Source organism: Oreochromis aureus, linkage group 13 (assembly GCF_013358895.1).
Source record: "Oreochromis aureus strain Israel breed Guangdong linkage group 13, ZZ_aureus, whole genome shotgun sequence".
Taxonomy (NCBI): Eukaryota; Metazoa; Chordata; class Actinopteri; order Cichliformes; family Cichlidae; genus Oreochromis; species Oreochromis aureus.
The window spans coordinates 33,890,256-33,908,873 of record NC_052954.1 but is presented as its reverse complement, the minus strand read 5'-3'; the positions used below and the strand labels follow the sequence as shown (position 1 = coordinate 33,908,873).

At 47.1% G+C, this 18,618-nt stretch overlaps 1 protein-coding gene across 1 annotated transcript in view; it reads right to left on the bottom strand.

Moving 5' to 3' along the window:
• LOC116335525 (spectrin beta chain, non-erythrocytic 1) overlaps positions 1-18,618 on the bottom strand; it is a 98,910-nt gene that overhangs the window by 53,949 nt on the left and 26,343 nt on the right. Inside the window, exon 2 of the mRNA XM_031759243.2 lies at positions 9,238-9,524. Coding sequence (XP_031615103.1) covers positions 9,238-9,385 — 148 coding nt within the window. The 5' untranslated portion in view covers positions 9,386-9,524. The remainder of the gene's footprint in view (positions 1-9,237; positions 9,525-18,618) is intronic.

Below are 18,618 nucleotides of genomic sequence, written 5' to 3'. Positions count from 1 at the left end.
ACTTACATCCTGTTTTACAGATTTTACTTGATCATTTATATAATATTTGATATTTGGGGTCAGTGCACTGGGTGCCTGAGGCTGCCCAGTAGTTCCCACAGCCTTCTTCAGCAAACAGAAGCTCTGCTGTCGCTCTCAGCTTCAGTCAGTGAAGGCCACGAGTTTCAGCTCAAAGCAGCGTGTGCAGTGAGTGAGTTCAACAAGTGACATGAGCGTGTCAGAAAACCCCCGAGGACAATCAGAGCGATGGCCGACATCTTACACGTGAGCAGCGGGAAACGCTTCTCATTTTCCAGTAAAGCCGAGTGTATCAGGTACTGGCGATCTAACAAGGTGACAAGAGTCCGATCAGAGTTTGGCGAAGAGCAGCCAATCCTATTTTACAGCCCCCATAAACATTTTCAAAATAAGCATTCATATCTCGGTGCAGAGCCGCACAGATACGTTACGTTAGGCAATTAATCTCATTTTAATTTGTCTGATAGTTTTGGCTTCCAGTCAGAAAAGAGAGATGATAATTTAATGCTTGTCACTACAAAGGTCCTGTTTGGTCTCGTGTTGTTAATCAAGGACAGAGTAAAGATCTACGATGAGGAAATAAAAGCTTCTGATCAAGGATCGTTAGCGGCGTCCTGCCTCCTCGTCTGTGCCGTCAAGTCTTTATGGCTTTAAGAAAAAAAAAAAGTGGTGTTGACGAACGTCAAGACAAGCTCCTTACTTCCTGTTCCTGTGGCGGCTCTTCATAGTTCCTAATAGCGAGTAATCCCCGGGATCTTAAAGCTGCTCTGAACACTCCGTAATCCTGCTTTTTTTCCCTGCTTGGATCTGTGTAACGTCATAGGGAGGGGGAATTCCCTAATATGGTCATATCAGGTAACAAAGCTCCACCCATCAGATGTTCAAATTAAGGGGCAGCCAATCAAAAGAAAGCATCTTTAGAGAGAGATTTTAAAACTGCTGGTTTCACCCGAGGCGCTGCAGAGAGACAGGAGGATTATTTTGAACTGTTAATCATACAAAGCTACTCTAGGAGAGTCCACGGAGTGAAAATAAGCAGAAAAGGTCCAAGTTAAGTTATTATAAGCTGAGATTATTGACCAAAACAATCACAATAATGACTTTAGCCTTTTTTTAAACGCATTATCAAGACTTATCCTGCACTCATATTGACCTATAATCTGATTAAAAACATCAGTGAAACTCTTATTCTTATTTCTGAAGAGCTCAAAGGCCGATGTTTGGAAGCTCAAAGCGATCAGTTATAGTTACACACTGATGATGCTTCAACTTCACAACCAATCACAGGGGAGGAGCCGGATACTTAAAGTGAATACCAAAGAACTGCTTTGTCCACGCTCTGCTGTGCGCTGCACTGACTGTGACTGAAAAAGCCTCTGAAACAAGCCGACACGAGCCGAACCATCAATGTTTGAATTCATCCGAGCCAGCGAAGCGGCGACGGTCAGAGAAGCTGCCGGCTGAGCTTCGCTAATGAGGCAGGCCAGATAACAGACCATCAGATAAAAATAACCGCATCCTTCTCTGGCATCCTTCTCTGGCATCCGCACGGTGACTGTCACCTTTACACAGCGTGACAGGCTCGCGTTACAGAGGCTGGATGTGAAAGAAGGAGCGAGCTCGCCGGATCTTCGCTCATGTGCAAATGAGGGGGCGTCGGCTCTGCAGCTACCTTTTCTTAAAAACATTCCATCACAGATTAAGGATTGGCCTCAGATTACTTCATGTACATTTCAATGAGCACACAGTAGCACTTCATCCCAGGAACCTAAGTTCCTTTACAGACTTAGAGGGCGGGGTTTGAGGGGAAATAATGGGCTACACAGTTTAACCATTATTATAGTGAGAAAAGGCCAATTAATAACCAAACAGAGAGAATATTATCAGTCCTTTCTGATGATATAAAGTAACCTAAGTCTACATGTTGTGAAGGCAGGAAGAGGCCTTTTGTCCCATTCAGCATTTTTTCCAAGACAGAGCCAGAGGAGAACATCGTTTTACTCGACAATGACGAGGATCCAGACCTCAGAGGGTTAAAGAAACTGCGAGGAAACCTGAGGGGTCTGCACAGTTTCCTTTACAATCAAAGGTCACTTGGAATTGGATGACAGGAAGGACCTAAAGACACAACAGAAAAGAAAGGAAAAAAAAGTTCCTGAGAGGACACAGCTTCGTGACAGCCTGGAATGTTGAATTCCTTTATAAACCTGCTGCTCTGTGTTTCCACTGTGGTAAAATGATATTCATACATATTTATACTAACATTGAAGTTAGTGCTCACATTCCAAAACCTGCAGTTCCTCTAACGTCCAGCAGAGGCAGCAGTGAGTCTTTACAGCAGAAATAAACACGTTTAGAGCCTGATGCTCAAACTGTTTGGTCTCTCTAGATAACTTCTGCCTTCGTAACACCTGTATGAAACTTTGTTACAGAATAAAAGACACGAGTAACAAAAACAGGGACGAGCTGAATAACAGTGTCACTATCCGGTTGTTCAGTGATGACGCGACGAATCCTACTTCCGGGCCTAAAGTAGTCTGCGTTTAATATGGCTTTTGTGTTGTTAACATGTTTAATGCTTTGTATTTTCTTCTATTTAATCTCAAAAAGCTCCTAAAAACAGTCAGTGATCACTGTTGACCTCCCTCGGCTTTTATTACTGCTAATCATTTATTTAAGCTCAGTTTTTAAAACCTTACGATGTAACTACAGCCCATGCAGCAGTATATGAATGACTAACCTCGTATTGTGGATGGATTATCTCAGTTGTTCTCCTGGCTGAAGTCTGGTCCGTTTACAGCATCCTGCCATGCGATTACATTTGTTCCTGACCACTGAGAACACTCACGTTAACTTTTATCGAGTGGAAAAAAAGTTAGCTTGTTTATATTATGCTAACATAGCTGTGTCGCTAGCGGTCACGTAGCACATCATTATATACCAGCTAGCCAAACTTCAGTAACCCTACAAACGTCACTGCTGTTTAGTTTTCTGTCTTCATTTATGTTGGAAGTGATAGCAGAGCTGTACGTTTGAATTTGTTTCTAAACCCCTGCAGTCAGGACATGCTATATTGTATTTAGATAGAAGCTCGCGAGCTAACTTCCTGCTAACTTCTAACGCCATTAAATGTCATAAATTCTGTTTTCATGGATGCCTGGATGTTAAACTCAATTGTTACACCTGGTAGAGCAGAACACTGATCATTTTATTAAAGATGAAAGACTTTAGACAGTGTTTTAACTCTCAGTAATGCCACAGTGATCATTTGATATATGGACCTGCAGCAGAGTTTAGGCCCAGACACGGCCAGTGACGTCAGACTGAACAACCGGATATGTAGATGATACTGTTTTATGTACTGGAGCAGAGGCAGGCTAACAGTTTATCAGGGGTTCATTTCCAGAGTCAAAGACAGAAAGAACTACAGGGCGAGACAGTTTTTGTAACTCACCTCTTTAATTTGTATTAAAGTTTGCAGTATTAGGGGCGTGGCTACTTTGACTGACAGGCAGATGGTGACACAGGCGGCTACAGCTGCTAGCTGTCTGCTAGCTTCACTGCAACTAGTTGAGTCCCTGAACTGGACCACTGGAGCATGTTTGTGCTGGTGGAGCCTTCTGGAACTATTGTAATGACATCATCCGACCAATAATCTGGCTGCTGTGAGGTCACTGTGCTAACAGACCATCCAGGAAGTCTGGGCTCCAGGTTTGGGGAAATTCTGGGATTTTATTTAGAGGTTACAAAGCTGTAATTCACAGTCTAGCGAAGATTAGCTGAAACATACTCCACCCTCCTACTCCACCTCTGCCTCCAAGACAAGGGAATCAGGCAGCAGGCTAAAATTTGATTACATGTAAACTTTCCATGGAATCTTTATAAGTACATGATAAACCTTTCACTTTCTATATTTCTGTTGAATTGTAATGCAAATTATTGCTTTGTGTTTATGAAATCATTACCGTGTGTACACTGTCACCGTGGCTACGGCCATCTTTAATGGTTTTTAGTTTGAGAGTGACAAAAGTTTCATTTCAGACCAAAACAAGCTCAAACCTCTGAACTGTCGCGACAAATAAACACCAAATGTCATCAAACTGATTACATCGTTTCTCCAGCGACAGTCTGAGGCTTTACCGTCACCATCCACCATTAAACACAGCGATTTGCTAAAAACAAACTGGAAACTGTTTCGGCTCTCGCAAAGCAGCCAGCGGCTCTCAGTGCAGAGGTCAGAGGTCAGGTCGCAGCAAACAGACAACAGATGGACCAAACGTTCCTGCAGCTGACGGCAGGAGAGCGAGCCGCTCTTTATGTCGTGTTGTTAATCTGTAGATAACAACACGCTCTGTCCTTCCCGCAAGCCAAGCGTCACGCTGCGTTTCGCTCAGTCATCCGGCTTCCTCGTGGCCGGGGCCCTCGGGGCGACCCCGCCGTTGAAGCAAACGGCCCATTCATGCAGGCTCCTCGCAGTGGAGGCCTCGGGGAAAACACCGGGACTTTTTTAGTGCGGACGAGCCGCTGACGAAGCCTCTCCCTGCTCTTCCACAAACTGAAAACTGGCTCACAGTCTAAACTTGTGTCGCTGCCGTGGCGAATGTCACACCGACACGCCGCCTCGCCCTCCCGACCACACAGACACATTCCTATGAGGCCAGAACATCAGCAACGTTTTGCACCATCATAAAATGTGCATAAAACGCATTTCTCTGACAGATTCAAGTCTTTGGATCCACAGAAATTATTTTACTCACATTTTCTGCCCCAGAAATCGATCCAAACCGTTCATGTGCACCGACGAACATCAAACAGAAGCAACGGAAAAGAAATCTGTATTTCATGGCAAAAGAAATCATAGAGCTTCAACAAAACAAACTACAATTATATTCAGAGGTGGATTGTTCCACAGGATGGTAGGTAACGTTAAAAAAGATTCACCGTAAAGCCAACCCTTTATCCTGCCTTCCTTCTCTCACCCCAACCGGTCGCAGCAGATGGCCCCGCCCCTCCCTGAGCCTGGTTCTGCCGGAGGTTTCTTCCTGTTAAAAGGGAGTTTTTCCTTCCCACTGTCGCCAAAGTGCTTGCTCATAGGGGGTCATATGATTGTTGGGTTTTCTCTGTATGTATTATTGTAGGGTCTACCTTACAGTATAAAGCACCTTGAGGTGACTGTTGTTGTGATTTGGCGCTGTATAAATAACATAGAATTGAACCTTGTTCTGGATGATGCAAAGTCACGAGCCAGGCCCGACACGTTGCTTAAAAGAAGTTGGACCTTCAGCTGAGCGGACACAGACAGGAAGTCCTTTGTGATTAATTCAACTGCGTGAAACAAAGTCGTACTTTAAAAACTAAAAAGGGAAAAGGCCAAAAAAACCAAAATCCATCCATTCTTTTCTGTTTATCCTCATCAGGGTCGGGGGGGGGGGGGCTGGAGCCTATCACAGCTGCCACAGGGCGAGAGGCGGGGTCCGCGGTCTGACACAGGGATAACAAAACTGAGAAACAAAGTTGTTTTTCATTTACGGTGAATTTTGGGCGAGTTGCGCAGCGTATCGATACAGATGATCTTAAACATGAACGAAGGCAAAATCCAGACAGAAGACGGAGACACGAAACACAGAAACTTTAGTTTCACTTTGAAACCACACACATTAAAAAACAGACACACCAACATTCTGCATCTGCCCCCCCAAACAGGAAGAGAGCGTGCGTGTGTGTGCGTGTGCGTGCGCGCGTGTTTGTGTGTGTGTGTGTGCGTGCGCGTGTGTTTGTGTGTGTGTGCGTGTGTGTGCGCGTGTGCGTGTGTGTGTGTGTGTGTGTGTGCGCGTGTGCGTGTGTGTGTGTGTGTGTGTGTGTCTCTCTGTGGGGAACCCGGACTGCTCCTGGTTCTCATTACTGAGGGGCTTGGTGAGTCTCTGCCACTTTAAAGCTTCAGTCTTCGTGTGAAACTTTTCCATAAACAGCTCCAACAGTAAACTCTGATTTTTCATAATCACCAGTTAAACCTTCACTCAGGCTTTAAATCAGGAGAGCAACAGGTAACATCACAGAACCAGTGTGTGGAAACCAGCTCTGACAGGTCAGATGGAGGGAAATGATCCACTGTGGAGACTCTGACAGGGAGCGGCCGCGTACGGGCAGAGGACGTTTTAATAACTCATCTGTTTGAACTGGACTGACACACATGCTAGTGAAAGTCTGAGCGCGACACCAACCATTCGTCTGCTGCTGGATGAAGGAAACACACCTCGGTCACCAAAAACCTAAAGGTCACAGCTCTCTGCTGTTTGTGGAGCGGCAGGCTGCTGCAGAGGGAGCAGGCGGTGTTTGTTGGGACTGTTAATAGGGAGGAGCCTCAGCAGCAGCGTGACATCACAGTGCAGCCGCATATCAGAAATCATATGGTCGTCAATGCTGAACATTGAACTGATCCATGTGAGCCTGACCCCACACACACACACACACACACACACACTCACTCTCTCTCTCCTTCTGTTCATTGTAAGCAGATCTGCCTGCGTTTCCATGGTGACTGGCGGTTTTGTGTTTCCCAGGATATCATATGGAGGTGTAACACAGTTGGCCCCCCCCACACACACACACACACACACACACAGCTTCAGCTTTCAGGTGAACTGTTGAAGGTTTAATTGGCTGAAGTCATGTTTTATTAGAATTGCGACAACGAATCATCTCACAGCACTGACCGCAGTTTCAGTCTGATTCAACACACACACACACACACACACACACACACACACACACACACGCGTCTGGTTTGCTATCCTCGTGGGGACATCCTATTGACATAATGCTTTCCCTAACCCCTTACCCTAACCATTAAAAATGAATGCCTAACCCTAACCCTTACCCTAAACCTAACCATAACCTAATTGTAACCCTGACAGTAAAACCGCATTTTGAGTGTGAAAATTGCTTTCAACCCGAGGGACCTGGATTTTGGTCCCCACGGTGCAGAAAGTCCCCACCAGGATAGTAAAGGTCAGATTTTGGTCCCCACCAGGATAGTACGAACCCGTACACACACACACACGTCATTTTGTTGTTATTGACACATTTCATGAGTTTGTGCGCCAAATATTTTCTCACTCATCTTCCTTCCCTCGACTCCTTGTTTCAATCCCTACTTCACTTTTATTCCTGCATGTTTTCATGTCCTTCCTTCCTTCCTACTCTATCCTCTGTTCCTACTTCACTTTACTTCATTGACTTCCTTTCTTCATCACGACCCCGCTCTCTTGCTCTCCTTGATGTTACCTTTGATTTGGCTTCCTACCTTCATCACCTTTCTGTTCACTCTCCCATTTCCTTCTGTCCTTCCCTCCTTATTAACCCTCCATGTGGAGAATGAAGATCAGTTTAAAGTTAGTGAAACCACAAAAACTACAACTGCTGACACACACACACACACACACACACACACACACACACACCCCCGCAGCCTGCTGAGCTCAGTATGAAGAGGAAGAGGCTGCAGAGGAAGGAGGAGCCGAGTGCATGTGACAGACCATCATCTTCCTCTGCCAACAGATCACATGGGATCATCTTCATCACACAGAGGACTCACTGTGCGCTGCTAAAACTTCACTGAATGTTTAAAGATTAAATGTAAAGAACTGAAGGATTTCTGATTTCTTTTCCTTCTCCCTCTTTCCTTCCTTTCTACTTTTGTTTCCTCCCTTCCTCGCCTCCCTCATCTTCTTCACCTCTCTTTACCCAGGCACACATGAGACAAGGCCGGCCCCGCCCTCACAGACCAGAACTAATCCTTCTTTACCTGACCCCAGGCCTGACTGCAGCTGCTCAGGTCATCCTCTGAAACCAGCTGTTTTAGCTCCTCCCCCTTTCAGGCTGCACTTGTATTTTGATTTCAGAACTTTACGATCCGCTTTTGTTTTATCTGAGCATAACAAGCAAAATGGAATTTTTATTGACCATTTAAACACACACACACACACGCACGCACGCACGCATGCACGCATATTTAACACTGGTGTGAATTATTTAGTGCCGTGGGACGCTCCTGCAGCAGTCGGCCTTCAGAGTAAAACAGCTTCAGTTACTGTGACATGTTTACAATCAGCTCCGAGCCGCGGCCGGTTTAACCACAGTCCACTCCACAAAACAGACACATTTAATCTCAGAGGACTCAAAAAGTCCTCGTCTGTGCACAAAACATTCATTTCGCTTCCTATTTATTTAGAAGCATCTAAACATTTATGGTCCAGACCAGCTGACGAGCAGAGGCGGGCAGAGCGACACAAACCTCTGACATCGTTCCAGCTGATTTATGGGAATGTTGGATTTTAAAAATCACCAAATATCAGAATAACCCTGCATCAGGCCTCTTTCTACAATCAGATGATGGGATTTCCCCCAAAGACCACCCCGACAGCTTCATACCTCACAGAGTACGTCTTTTTGGTCAGTTCGGCTCAGTTTGGAAACTTTTGTGGTTCAGACGTCATGAACTCATATTTGGCTGATTTAAGGTGGAGCTGTGGCTGAACTCTGGTGACCAGAGTCGACAAGTCGGCAGGCACAAAAGTGCCCCAAAGAAACTTAAACCATTACTGAAGCTTCTGCAACGTTATGCTAATAATTACACCGAACTGTGTCTTCAGTCACTGAAAACAACATGAACTCATCGGCCTTTCTTCGCTCTCTTCGTGAAGCGGCAGCCCGGCATTCACCGAGCGACTCGGTTATCTGACAGTTCACATGGATTCAAACCAGGAACCTAAAACTAAACGGCTCCACATCAGACGGCACGAGCCAGAAAAATAGAAACAGCAGTAAAACCCAATCTGGAGGTTCCATTTCCAGCCTCCATCACGTGGTGGAGACCTGAGCCTGCTAATGTGAGATACGTTTGCGCAGACGTCTGCCTCACTGCAACATGAAAACTGCATTTTAGCCACTCAGCTGCTGTTCAGGGGGGCTTACAGCACCCTCTGCTGCACCTCCAGCTGAACTGCAGCCGCTTCACTACCAGGACGGAGCGCGCTCCCTGAGGACTCGGGTGTTTCTGTGTTGGACCCAGAAACAGTGCGGCGACTCTGAGCTTCAGATTCAGACTGATCAGCAGGAGAAACGCGCTCTGAAGCGTCCCAGGTTTGATCTCTAATGGTTTTATAAAAGTGGCAGGTGTGACATCATCATCAGCTGTCAGGGATGTAAACGGCGTCCTACCTGCCAGGGCTTTGATTCGCGAGCGCTCGAAGAGACGTGCCGAGCTGTTCTCGTTGTCCCAGTCGTCGGCGTCCCAGCGGTTGTTGACGCCATCGTTGTACTGCTGCTGGATCTCCATGTGGTCGTATTCCGCCGCTACGGACGTCATCTTGACCTCCCCGTGGCTCCACCTCCGCCTCCCCCGCTGGCTTCGAGTCCGTTCACCTGCTGCCTGCTGCTGATCACGCCGGACGCTCGCACACGCTCAGACCGGCTCTGGCTGGCAGGCCGAGATCGCTTTAGGAAACCTGCGGGAGGGAAAACGGAGAGAACGAGGTGAGAAACGATCAACTCATAATCAGCTTTATTAAAGAACAGCTGACGGCTAATTGGACAAATATTTATGATTGCCTTTGAAATCCAATCAATACAAACGAGGCCAGACAAGGCCACACCTCTTCCCCTCGCCCCGATGACCACAGAAGATCAAAACTGCAGAAGAAAGGCGGATAAATGAACCGGACGGGGTGTGCAGCACACGCCGTCGTACTCTCATATGTCAAAATGTGCTCAGTGTTTGTGGGCGTGCACGGCCGGGACGCTACAGAAGAGTCGGGCAGGATGTGACCCGTCTGTGCGCTTCATGATCAGAGCACAGTCTGCAGAGCAAACCAACGCCGGCGTTTTGTGTTCGTGCATTGGTGAGAAACACTGAGCTGTGAATAAAGCAGCACAGACACTCTGCTGCTCTCTCAGCTGCTGATGGAGGCGGTCACATGACTGTGCCTTCTGCTCCGTGATTGGCTGAAGACCACCCAGCCTTCCTTTGAACAGCACAGTTTCTAAGCTGGAAGAAGGGCGCCTCCTCCTGGTCACAACACGTTACCACAACATGTGAGAAGCAAACACACACTTCGAGTACACACAGTGAACGCATCAGAGCCGTGAGGCGTTCAGTGACCAGCTCCAACATTCTCAGTAACACTGACCTTTAGTTTCAAGGTCGTGAACGATTTCATTTATGAGCAGATCGCCCCTGTCAGTAAAATCTACACGTCAGAAGTCTGTGCTTCAACGCAACATGTGATCTACCTGTGCAGGTAAACACAGGAGTGACTCAGCGCAGGCGGTCCTGTAGTCATCAGCATGATTCGGAGCGGTTCACCCGCAGCAGGGAAACCTGCCGTCAGTCACATCTGTCAGAGGTGCGCCATGTGACCAGCTGCTGGACGCTGAGAGCTTCAGCATGTAATAAATGAATGAATGAGTTACAGCTGACTGAGCCACCGTCTGAACCGTGAGCGTGTCAGAGGTCAGAGGTCAGCTCAGGTTTCATAACACGAACAGAAATCTGATGGAATCAAACAGACGTGTGAGACTCACTGCTTTTAAAAAACATGAAAGTTTGAGATGCAAACAGATGCTCAGCTGAAAGTTTCTGTCAAAAAATAAAATCTTTCTTTTTAAGTTTTACCCTTTAAGTTGATTATTTTCACTATTTTAATTAATCATTGACAAAAAAAAAATATATTAAAATTGGAAATAAACTTATCAATAACATCTTAAATAAAAACTTGTCTGCACATCTGCTCTCTGATTGGCTGCTCTTCCCTCCGTCCATCCTCCTCACACTGCGGTCAATTCAAACGTCTCTACTGTGCATCACACTACAGGTTCTCTCTGGCTCCGCCTACTGACGACCAACTCAACCAATGAAATTATTCTGAGTATGTTCTCCCTGCTGTGTGTGTGTGTGTGTGTGTGTGTGTGTGTGTGTGTGTGTGTGTGTGTTGCCACCCACTTACAGCTCAACAACCAGTCAGGCTGGAGCTGCTTGTGTTGCTACGCTAAAAATACGCCACCACTGGGACCCCGTGTGTGTGTGTGTGTGTGTGTGTGTGTGTGTGTGTGTGTGTGTGTGTGTGTGTGTGTGTGTGTGTGTGTGTGTGTGTGTGTGTGTGTGTGCGCGCATTTTATTGCTTCTGTCTGAGTGCACATTGTTAGCTTCACTCTGAGTACACACACACACACACACACACACACACACACAGTCATGACAACAGTTTTCAGTAAGTGTGTCACTGCAGGACAGCAGACTGAGGAAGGAGCTGAGAGACGCTGAGCTGCAGGATGAAACTAAAACTGCTGGTTTCATAATCTGGTAACAATCATCATCACTGCGATCATTAATCTGCAGACACTCGTATCCATCAGGCGTTGGCGCTTCAGCTTCAGGGACGCGGCTGGATCTTTGGCGCAGGAAGCTTTTGTGTCTTTAAGCAGTGAAAACGTTCATCCTGGAGGTCGCAGCGATGGACGCGCTGCACGTGAAATGTGTTTGTTTGCTGAGGTTGTGCAATTGGATGAGTTTAAAAAGTCTCTGCCCGGGCAGGTGACCACACACCTGATGGAGCACGAGGTTCGGCTGCATGCAGATGATGGTGACTACGTTCCTGCTGCAGCGTCAGGTCAAAGGTCAGGAGCTGAGAAAGGCAAAGATGTGAGTAATGATGCCGGGAATCGGGCCAGCGCGCGGGAAACTGAAGGTCTGCTGGCAGCAGCAGATAGAACGAGCCGATGGGAAGAGCCGAACCTTCTCAGCAGGATATTTATAGAGAGCGGCGATGAGAGGATGACACTGGCTGGGAACAGGAAGTACGGAAATAGAGATGACGGGATGGAAAAATGTAGACTTTTTACACCTTTAGGAATTTTGTGTTGTAGCTTTTCCTCATTAAATCTGATATGAGCGATGTTAAAAAGTGAGGTCAGCAGTCGAGTCAAACGCCCTACTGCAGCCTACATTTCCCATCATGCACCTGAGCTTCACATGAATCCAGCACGTGCGCCTTCATTTCTGAGCATCTTTTTCCCTCCTCTCCATCTCGCCCACGTCCTCCTCCCACCACTCTCACCTCCCAGCATCCTTCACTACAATTACCTCCTGTTGAAGCTCGCTCGCGTCGGCTTTCTTTCTGTCGGCCCCCCCTCCCCCCACACCTCTGTCACACTGTGACTGTAGGGTTTTTGGTTTTAACCTGAGACCTCTGGAGACATCTGTAATCCTACACAGGATGTAATTTTGCTTTTAAGGGCAAAGAATAAAACCGGACGGTCAGGAGACCTCGGCCATGTGTGGGAACGAGGAAGAATAAAAATATAAAAACTATCTGAGGGGTTACGGACGAGCAGAGACTAAAAACCCAAAGAATCGAATTAAAATCAGCGGAAACTGTAAAACCGAGTGGACGACAAACCGCCGCCCTCAGAACGCTCACAGGAAACAGACACAGGCGTCACGCTTTTAAAGGTCCAACAATCAAACACGAAATCAAACAGAGTTTGTGTTTGGCTTCAATAAACGAGCCGTAATGATTAGTCATCGACCTGCTGATCATCATCATAATAATAATGATGATATTTGATGCTTTTCTTTGGCAGCCGATCAAACTGACTGTGTTCAGCAGGAAGTCTGAGTAAAAATGCTCAGACTTCCTGCTCCTCCTCCTCCTCATCATCATCTCAGAGGACATAATCTCTCCCCAGTGTCATGGTTCTCCCCCAGGGCCCCTCCCAGTTGGACATACCTGAAGTCCCTCCCCTATCCTGGTTAGACGCTCGAACCACCTCAACCGCCTCAACCGCCTCCTTTCGATGAGGAGGAGCAGCTCTCTACTCTGAACTCTGATAACGAGCTCCTCGTCCTTTCTCTACAGAAGAACCCACACAGCCTTCAGATGAAGCTCGCTGCCACCGCTTCGATCCCTGATGTCGCCCTTTCAGTCACGGATGTAGGTGAGATGGACAGCGACCACACACCACCCCGGGGTGCTTACACGCCTCCACTTGGGGCAGCAGATGGTCCCTCCCTGCCCTCAGACTTCTCCCACAGCTTTAAGTCATCATTAGACGCGTCGTCATTATAAACGCCATCTTCTTTGTCCTGTGACACAGGTGGATGAGCACTGATCTGAGGTCAGAGCCTGCACGTCTCCAAATGACAACGAAGGAGGAGCGCGGCTCGACTTCGAGTCTGTGGGAGCAATAAACTCCTCTCTCCTCTTCACACGCTTCTGTTCCTGAACCAGCAACAAGCAAACATCATCCTCTCCACCTGCTCCACCCGAGAAGCTGCTGCTGGAGTAACGACAACAAAACGTAATGAAAGCTGAGAAACCTCCAGTAACTAAGACACATTTTAACACGTCCAAGTCCTTCGCTTTCACGCCGTTTAACGACCTGATCTGTGCTGACGACGGCTGAGAATCACTCACCGACTCAATGATGTTGAGCCCAGTAAGAACCCGTCACAGTCTCGTACACAGGTGCGTCTCACCTTTTCCTGAGGCCGGTCAGAGGAAACATTAAAGCTGCTTTATTTTCTCTTTCATACGTGCAGAGAACCAGAAACCACACGCAGCCGTTCCTTTCAAAGTAAAGCCGCGACCTGCTCCTCTGAGTGGACGACTGAATGTTATTTACTACACTCTATTCTGCACTGAAAGACTGGCAAAAACACACGTTACCATGGTTACGCTGACCCAGCATGCAGTGCGTGGGAGCCCACTCGTCACAGTGGCGACAGTGGCACAAAGGCTCTCGGCTGGAGCTTCAGGAGGAGGAACGACCTCACTGCCAGCGGAGCTAAATCACAGACGGCGGCGACAGAATCAAAGAACCCGCCCTGTTGTGGAAACAAATCAAAGTTCAGGATTAGGCGGTGAAAGTGGGCCGAAGGCCCGCGGAGGTCACCGGCTCTTCGTTACTTTAGTCTGCAGCTTCATGGAGCTGCACAGAAACAGATCTGCTGTGGACACGAGAGCAAAACCAGAGGTCATGTGACCGGTCAGCTGATATGTCTGGAGCGAGAGGTGTGTGCTGATTTTTGCCAAACGACCAAATTGTCCCATTTTTCAGCTCCGAGCTCCACTGAGGCTGAAAAACACCAAACCTGCAGTTCCTCTGACGTCCAGCAGAGGCAGCAGTGAGTCAGTCCCCATAGACTCCCATGTTAAACTTCACAGCACAAATAAACATGTTTACAGTCTTTTCTACTTTTTACTTCGACAAGAATCAAACATTTTGTTCATCGGCGGGCCAGAAATACGAGGTAAGCTAACACAGAGTGACCTCATCGTGCATATCGAAACATCATCGAAACATATTCACTGTTTTATTCAGCTTGAGCCAACATGGGCAGAAGGTTTTAGCTCCTGGAAGGAAAAGTAAGAAGGTGAAGCTGTGAGAGGACGACCCGTCACCCGGTCTGCATTTCAACAGCAGCCCCTAATCAAACACATTGAACCATCATGGGGGCGATCGTGGCTTAAGAGTTGGGAGTTCGCCTTGTAATCGGAAGGTTGCAGGTTCGAGCCCCGGCTGGGACAGTCTCGGTCGTTGTGTCCTTGGGCAAGACACTTCACCCGTTGCCTACTGGTGGTGGTCAGAGGGCCCGGTGGCGCCAGTGTCCGGCAGCAGCCTCGCCTCTGTCAGTGCGCCCCAGGGTGGCTACAACGTAGCTTGCCATCACCAGTGTGTGAATGGGTGAATGACTGGATATGTACAGCGCTTTGGGGTCCTTAGGGACTAGAAAAGCGCTATATAAATACAGGCCATTTACCATTTACCATCATTTCCCCAGAACAGAGCAGCTGTAGTTTGGAGCTGTGACGAGTCAAACACTACAGCTTTTTAAGATTAGAGAGTTCAGTGAAGAGCAGACAAAGTGTCTGTGTTTATCCAGCAGCACAACCTGAGAGCTAATCCAGCTCCAGAGTCAGTTACTGCATGTAAAGGAGATTCATCAGCTGATTTGATTGTTACCGAATCCTTTCAGGCAAATTTAGTTGTTCCGGTGTCTCGTCAGCGTACTGATGTTACCTGATGAAGCTGAAATCAGGAGTTCTGCAGTTTCTTCCGTCAGATGGAAAAACAGACGGCTCTCATTTCTTTTGTATTTTTGGCTCTGAAAATTTCACTATTCAAATATCAATTGTTCACCATGGCAACGCAAACCGGCAGAATCTCACTCTGCGTTCAGACTCCCACGCAGGACAAGCTGGCGCCACGGCGTTCGCCCCGACCGAGCCATTAACAGACACACACCAACCGCCACTTTTCAGTCAGTGTGGCTGAAACGACAGAGGTGAGGCTAAAAACGTTTCAGGACGGCGGAGACCAGACTGGAACCACACGGAGAGCAAAGACTCGAGTTTCCAGTCGTGTTGGATCACCACAGACTTCCTCCACGTCCGCGGGTCGGCACCAGAGCCAAACCTGAGCTGAGCAAGGTCACCCTGCACCGCAGCGCTCTCAAAGAAAACACACAGCAACAGGTGTAGGTGTGTGTGTGTGTGTGTGTGTGTGTGTGTGTGTGTGTGTGTGTGTGTGTGTGTGTGTGTGTGTGTGTGTGTGTGTGTGTGTGAGAGAGATTATCTGGGACATGCATGAGGAGGTGATCCATCACTCTCCTCTCTGCAGTCTTATGTAGGCCACACTGAGCCATGTAGGGCAGCAGCTATCCGACCCGACACCACCGAGGCAGGAAGTCAGAGACACGGATTGGATGGAAGCTCGCACTTCAAATCAGGGACGCCATTTTGGCTCCAGGTTTGAATGATTATGCTGAGCCCTGTTCAGGTTCTGTTTCACTTATGATTTTATAAAAAGGTGCAAAGAAAACACGAGTGGCTGAACACCACCGTGTGAACTCCAGAGACTCCATTCACAGCTCACAGCAGTCCTGGAGAAGCTGTGAGATGATCGACTTACAGACATCCATATTCACAGCAGCGTCCAGCTGATTCCAGGTGAGAGAAACTCTTAAAAACATTTTCCCACCTCATGTTCACGTCAGAGACATAACCTCTGTTTGATTGGACGGTCTCTGCTTTGGCTAATATAACATTAATTGTTGCATGTGAACATGAACTTCATGTTTTATTCTTTGAAAGTGTTTACGGAGCTCACAGATCGAAGAAGTTTCTCGTAAACGCTCGATCTCACCTCCCTCTACATCAGAGCTGTCGCCCCCTGCTGCTCAGGACAAAGAATGCACTTGTAAGTTAAAACCAAAAACACTAAATAAATCCTCAGGCTAACTCGAGCCTGACTGATCAGTGGAGCCTGCTTTGATTAATGAGGAAAACATCCTGAATCTAATTAGCAGCTCCGAGTCGGAGCCACTAATTAGATTTTTGTTAGATTTGAGATAAAATGTCCTTGTAACGACTGAATCATCGCAAAGAGACGGCACACACAGATCCAGGCGGATGGATACATCACGCTGTCAGGAATGATCCAAACTCGCTGAAGTCTGACAGCAGGTGAGATTAGACATCAGTGTCGGGTTTAACTAAACCAGCGTCTGCTTTTGAGCCCAGGCTTCCCTGAGCTGCTTTCATGTCTCCTGCAGGAGTTGATGCAGGTCTCAGGATCAGCTCTGACAGTCATGCTTTTGATGTACGCTTTAATCCGGTTATCTCATCCTGAGCAAACAAAGACCCTGAAGCCACACATAATGGGCCTGCACGAGAAATCATGCTGCACTGAAGGTCAGCACAACCAGTTGGAGGAAGCCAGTGTGCTCCATCTTCTGAGGACAAGAAATGCTTATATTTTCTGCATTAATGTGCAGAAGACTGAACTTTTCAATCTGGAACAAAGAGCTTTTGGACCTCTCGGCTTTCGATCGGAGCAGTTTTCAGACGTGAGCTGGAGCGGCAGGCATCCTCTGTGCCGAGAACCCGAGCACAGCCGAACATGCGATTATGTCCCCGCGTCAGCTTTCGGATAAAAAACAAAAAGGAGCTCTTCCTGTTTAATTGTGACGTCCAATCAGAATCCTCCCATGGAAGCGTCACCGCAGAGAAAGTGGAGTTTAAGCTGATTGTCCCCGAGGGAGCTGATTGGAGGACGTGCTGCACAAATATGACAGTTAAAGGACAGGACACCGAGCATCTCCGCTCCGCTAATTAGGTTATCTGAGCTGTTAGAGTTAGAGGTTGCCATGGTTATGATGACTGATCAATGGGCCAAAAACAGCCCTGCTCACTTTTCACAATGATGGATTCAAATGCAGGGAAGAAACTTCAGATTTTATCTGCTCTGTAAATGAGCTCGAGCTCAAACACGGTTTTGTAGCGGCCCTTCTACTTCACACACACGACAGCACAAATCAATCAGCAGGGATCAATAACGACTCAGACATAAAGGTCTGTCCCAGAATCACGTCGCCAGGGTTACATAAATTAAAGCACTTCTTTCAAAATAAAAGCTTTTCTAACCAAACGTTAATGCAGCAGTTTCACTTCGGCTGCGATGGCGCCGTTGTTGACTTTAACTACAAGGAGTGGAAGTAATATTTTCATGTTAAAGATGCAGATCTTTTAGCAGAAATTTGCTGTTTTGTCACACTCACTGAGCCGCTCTTTAAATCCATCACAAGAATCACCCTAATGCAGTGGTTCCCAAACTTTTTTTGCCAGGCCCTCCTTTGTTTTACAAGAAAAATGTTCGCGCCCCCCCCACGCACACATCCTCCAAACACACACACCCATATTTTGCTCCATTGCGGTTTATTTCACACCTCAAACATTTAGTAAACAATTAAGCAAATACAAGTAAACGGCAATAAATTACAGGTAGTAATAAAATACACTACTAACTCTTTTACGCTGCGTCCACACCTACACGGGTATTTTTGAAAACTCAGCTGTTTCTGTGCGTTTGGGCTTTTCGTCAACACGTAAACGGCGTTGCGATTCACCGAAAACGGAGATTTTTTAAACTCCTTCTTTGCGTTTACGTGTGGACGAGGATTACAGAGTTCGTCACGCAGCATCAAAGGTATGTGCCTCTTTTCACGTCACGCTGTGCGCCACGTTATTGTTTACATGAGATGAATTGCAGAATGGCAGATAGTCAGATTAACAGTATTTTGTCTCTATCTTCAGGTTTTACACGCAGTTACTGTCCCTCCATTTAGAAAGGCAGAGGCGTCACGGTGTGATTATTTTACGTGTAGTTGTTTTTTTCCTGTGTAATAATATTCAACATTGCTGTCAATACATTTTTCAAAAAATGTCTCTCTGTGCAAAATGGGTTTAAACACATAAACAGCTGTGGGATACTGTTTGTCCGTGATTTGAACAGGGGGGACAAATCGTGGCAGGATCAGCCTGATATTATTTGTATCCCGCTGTAACTTTACTGCATAAAGAGCTAACATGTCCAAAATGTCAGGAGTAGTTATTTATTACAAGAAGTGTTTGTGAACTTAAAATCAAGAATGTGGGATACTGTTTGTCCGTGATTTGGAGAGCCCAGCGCTGCTCCCGACGCAGGGAAACTAATTTTGCAGGGGAGACCTACCTCGGCACTTGTGCAGGTGAAGCCAAAGGG